The sequence below is a fragment of the Mus pahari genome, chromosome 3 (assembly GCF_900095145.1).
Source record: "Mus pahari chromosome 3, PAHARI_EIJ_v1.1, whole genome shotgun sequence".
NCBI classification, from domain to species: Eukaryota; Metazoa; Chordata; class Mammalia; order Rodentia; family Muridae; genus Mus; species Mus pahari.
The window spans coordinates 135101746-135106222 of NC_034592.1; the positions used below are offsets into that span (position 1 = coordinate 135101746).

Here is a 4477-nt window from a genome sequence, read left to right on the forward strand (position 1 = left end):
AAAGGGAGGGGGTGATCTCCGCAGCTGCTGCGCCGTGGGAGGGAGAGCTTGCTCGGAGGCCTTCAAGAAGGGAAAAAAAAAAATCTTGCAAAAAGAGTAGAAAAAAATTAAAAAAAAAAAAATTCACCAGCTGCTGCAGATTTGGAACCTTTCTGCAAGAGGCTGCAAATCCAGGGTAGAACTGGGTGCTGTGTGTGGTTCTTCTCCACCGCGACCCTCTGTCTAGTTCAGGTCTTAAGAGTCTGTCCTCCGCTTTAAAAAGTTCAGCCGACCTAGGAGGGACTTCACAGTTCATTTTCTAGAAATTGAGTCAGGCACGGAGTTCAGAGTAAAAGAGAGCCTGCTTTGAAATCTGTCTCAGAACATGATGTGGTAGAGCACGCCTGTATAATCGCAGAACCTGGGGTTCAGAGCAAGGAACATCTCAATTTTAAGGTCATTCTCCGCTATATAGCGAGTTCCGAGTCTAGCATGGGTTACATGAGACTCACTCAAAACAAACAAACAAACAAACAAAAAACCTCAGCAAACCCTCCAAAGTATATAAATAAAAAAATAAAATTCGGCTTTTAATAAGTAGAGGTCACAGCCCAATCTTCCGATAGCCCTCTGGGAATCCTGGACTTGTCCTGAGTCACTGGACAACACAAAGCTAGCCACTTCCCCGTTCCTGTTTAATCTGCAAAATGGACCTGGAGAAGTGAGAAAGAGACCGTGAGAAACTAATTCCTGGGGTCTTTTTGTTAACCGCCGAAATTAGCTTAGCCTCTTTGCTTCCTTGAGGAAGAGCCCACTAGCTGCTCTGCCTATGCCCTCCCACCCTCTCAGTTCTTGAGCCCCCATCACCTCTCCATCAGCCTAAGGGTGTACTAGTAGATCCAGAGGTGGGACCCAAGGGCTCGCTAAGCCACGCCTCCAGCAGCCTATTGGTTGCTTTTGAACGTTCTGAACCCGCCCTTGGTCCGCCCTTATAAAAGACTGGCTCCAGCGCTCAGCTCTCATTGTACAACCTTTTTCTAACTTCTTGGTCTCTTTCAACCCTCTGTTCTCAGCCTCCTCCGCTCCCTTCCGCCTGTCCTCAGGATCATGAAGGTCGCCGGTGGCAGTGCCGCAGCCGCTGCAGGCCCCAGTTGTTCTCTGAAGGCGGGCAGGACAGCGGGCGAGGTGGTACTTGGTCTGTCGGAGCAAAGCGTGGCCATCTCGCGCTGCGCCGGGACACGCCTGCCCGCCTTGCTGGACGAGCAGCAGGTGAACGTCCTGCTCTACGACATGAACGGCTGCTACTCACGCCTCAAGGAGCTGGTGCCCACCCTGCCTCAGAACCGCAAAGTGAGCAAGGTGGAGATCCTGCAGCATGTAATTGACTACATCAGGGACCTGCAGCTGGAGCTGAACTCGGAGTCTGAAGTCGGGACCGCCGGAGGCCGGGGGTTGCCAGTCCGTGCCCCGCTCAGCACCCTGAATGGCGAGATCAGTGCCTTGGCGGCCGAGGTAAGGTCCGAGTCAAAAGAGTATTACATTATTCTCCAGTGGGAAGCTGAGGCCACGGGAGGCGGGTGTTCCCCCTTCCTTACTTTTCAGGCACATAGCTATTTAAGGGCGACTAATAAATAGGAAAAAGCTCGCGTTTTCATCGTGCCTCCTGGAGTAGAGAAATGGGAACGCCTCTCCTCTCCTTGTCCTTTCCAGTGGATCTCATGCCTTGTCTCGCTCTGCTGTTCACAGGCGGCATGTGTTCCAGCCGACGATCGCATCTTGTGTCGCTGAGGCGGCGCACTGAGGGACCAGATGGACTCCAGCCCTTCAGGAGGCAAGAGGAAAAAAGTGCTCTCGGTTCCCCAGGGGATCCCTGGGAAAGACACTACCGCAGCCACGGGACTCTTGGCGGATCTGTCCAGGGGGTAGAGGGTTTGATCAACGGAGTCTCACCCTCTCCACCTTTCAGCCTCCAGAGACTTTGGGGAGGGGGTTAATCAATCCCGCGTGTTTCTGTTTTATTGAAAAAGCAGACATTTTTTTTAAATGGTCACATTTCGTGCTTCTCGGATTTCTGAGGAAATGTTTTGTATTGTATATTACAATGATCACTGGCTGAAAATATTGTTTTACAATAGTTCTATGGGGATGGGTTTTTTTGTTGTTATTAAACAAACACTTTAGATAACGTTGCTGTGACTTCTTGGATGGGGGAGGGGCGGGACAGGCATGACCTCTGGCCATTTTCACAGCTGGTGTTGAGAATCTGGGGGATTGGATGGCCACATCTGGGCTGTCATTCTTACCGACCTGAATGAGTGTTTCCGGTGTCTTTAATGTCTATTCTTTCCCTCATCTCTGGCCATTTCCCTGTTCTTTGGTGTCATAAAATCAAATCCTCTAGCCCTCTAGTAGGGCTTTCTCTCAACGTGGTCCCTAGGCCATCTGGATCACCCAGGGAGGTTGTTAAAATGCAGATGGACCTGCTGAGTCCCCTGCTCTGGGCTGGGAAGTATTCAAGCCATTCAAGTTGGGAAAGCGGGTCACTGGACCATTCATTTCCTTACCAAGGGCAGGGGTTTGTGTGTGAGACCTAGTGAAAAGGGCTTGCCTGAAGCAGGACCTCTGTTGCCCCCTTGTCCCTGCTGAGCCACCTTCTTCTGGATGCCTAAGGCTTCTGCCTTGTCCAAGTGGGTGATGAAATTGGCAGGGTTAGGCTGTACACAGCTGCAGGGCCACCTGCTCTGGGTCTGGACTCAGCCCCCTCACCCTGGCCTGGCTCTGCTGGCAGATCAACACCCACCCCCTCCGCCCCAGGCTACTGTGTGGGCGAGTCATATCCCCAACTGAGAAGGAAAAAGGTTTTCCTTAGGTTTTGTCTACCTAGACAAGTGGCTTTGGGCTCGGACGGGGAGTGCACAAATATCAGGGCTTGCCTGTGTGTGCCTTGAGGGACTTGTGGTAGCAACTGGAGCATCTCTCTTGTGCAGGAACTGGGGTGGTGGATGTATGCAGCAAGGCACACATGGGTTCTAAAGCCTAGTGTGTGCCCTCCAGCCCTTGGGTGCATTGTGCTCATACCTGCCTGGCTCTAGGTTGGTGTTATGGGCTACAGAAGCACACTGGGCCCCTTTGTAACTGTAGATTGCTTGGCATTCCTAGCCTACTGTGGGCCCAGGGCAGCAAACCGTTTCTCAAAAAGTACAGTTCCCACCTCCCTGGCCAGCTGTGAGTTAGACCTTGAGGACCTTGAGGGATCCTTGAAGGATCCCTGCCAAGCTAATTCCCTCGGAGAAATGGGAGTCCCAGAAAGGGTAAAGACCTTGTCCCCAATAGTAAGAACTATTGATACAGTTTGTCACTAAACAAAATAAACCAATTGTACTAAAGGCAACAGCCAGCCTGATCTGTAGCAAGATCCAGGCAACTTAGAGCTACATAGGGAGACCCTGTCTCACAATAGGAAATAACAAAACCCAAATAAACAAGGTGTAGAACCAGGAGCCAGCCTGCTCTTCTGCCTAGAGAACTTAAGGATCCCCCGTAGGGCTAAAGGTAGGTTCCTGAGCCCAGTTTTACCATGGAAGAAACAAACTGAACAAAAATAAAATCTGGAATTATTTATCGAGCACTTACATTAAGTTTGACTAAGTTACATTAACTTTAACCCTAAGCCAGGTACATAAAATGATCTCAAGCATTTGATGGACTTCACTTTAGTAGTAGTTTTATTTGTAGGTGATTAAACCCTTTGCTGTGTGTGCCCTCTCCACCTGGGCAGTTTTATTAGAGTACTAACCTCACAGGATCCGTCCAGAATAAATGAAACCCAGATCAGACTTTAGCACACAGCCTGGTACATAAGACAGTTAGGAATTATTAATCGGAGGCACACGTGTGTGTGCCCACTTCCTCTCCCGCAAGTGTGAGTCTCCCTTTGCAAGCCCACCCACCGGGACGTGGGCGTGTTCCCGCGTGCATCTCTACCCTCCAGAGCCTTCTTCTAGCTTAGAAAGGGGCCGCTGCGCCCCTGGCCACCCCCACCACCCCCACCCCCACCCCCGCCATCCAGGCACACTCTGGCTTCCACGTTTCCCTCTCTTCCTCTTTGGCCCGGACCCAGCCCATCTGGAGGCCGGCTCCGAAGCGGCCTGGGAGCGTTTCCATCAGCTGGGCCCGAGGAATGCGGAGCTATTTAACCTGAGCATCCCCAGGTGTACGGAGGCGCCTGGCTGTCTGGGCCCGCCGACTTTGGCACGGCCGCGCTAGACAAACAGCGGCCGCCCCCGCCCTGCCCCTCCGCCCGCAGCTGCAGCCAGGCCTGGGAACGGGGCGGGCGTCGGCAGCTTGCATAAGAAGCACCAAGGAGGGAGGGGGCCAGAGGCCACCAATGTGTGCGCATATCCCCAATTGTGTGTGTGGACCCCAGACCAAGGGCCAGAGACCTCCAGTGTGTGTGTGTGTGTGTGTGTGTGTGTGTGTGTGTGTGTGTGTGTGTGTG

At 52.2% G+C, this 4477-nt stretch overlaps 1 protein-coding gene across 2 annotated transcripts; it reads left to right on the forward strand.

Annotated features, from left to right (window-relative positions):
* Positions 1-996: 996 nt before the first annotated feature.
* Id1 (inhibitor of DNA binding 1, HLH protein) lies at positions 997-2171 on the forward strand. 2 transcript variants are annotated; one of them, XM_029536579.1, is made up of 2 exons: positions 997-1496; positions 1726-2171. In XM_029536579.1, exons 1-2 carry the CDS (start codon positions 1087-1089, stop codon positions 1778-1780), a joined length of 465 nt encoding a protein of 154 aa, XP_029392439.1. In that variant the 5' UTR covers positions 997-1086; the 3' UTR covers positions 1781-2171. The 2 variants fall into 2 exon arrangements, with proteins under 2 accessions (XP_029392439.1, XP_021049992.1); XM_021194333.1 differs by having other exon boundaries at positions 997-1491; positions 1726-2164.
* Positions 2172-4477: the final 2306 nt, after the last annotated feature.

Bases quoted from the DNA above. Each gene is read 5' to 3' on its own strand.
- Id1 (XM_029536579.1), top strand. From the start codon at position 1,087: ATGAAGGTCGCCGGTGGCAGTGCCGCAGCCGCTGCAGGCCCCAGTTGT. The intron at 1,497-1,725 runs GTCCGAGTCAAA...TGCTGTTCACAG, and splicing joins GCCTTGGCGGCCGAGGTAAG to GCGGCATGTGTTCCAGCCGA.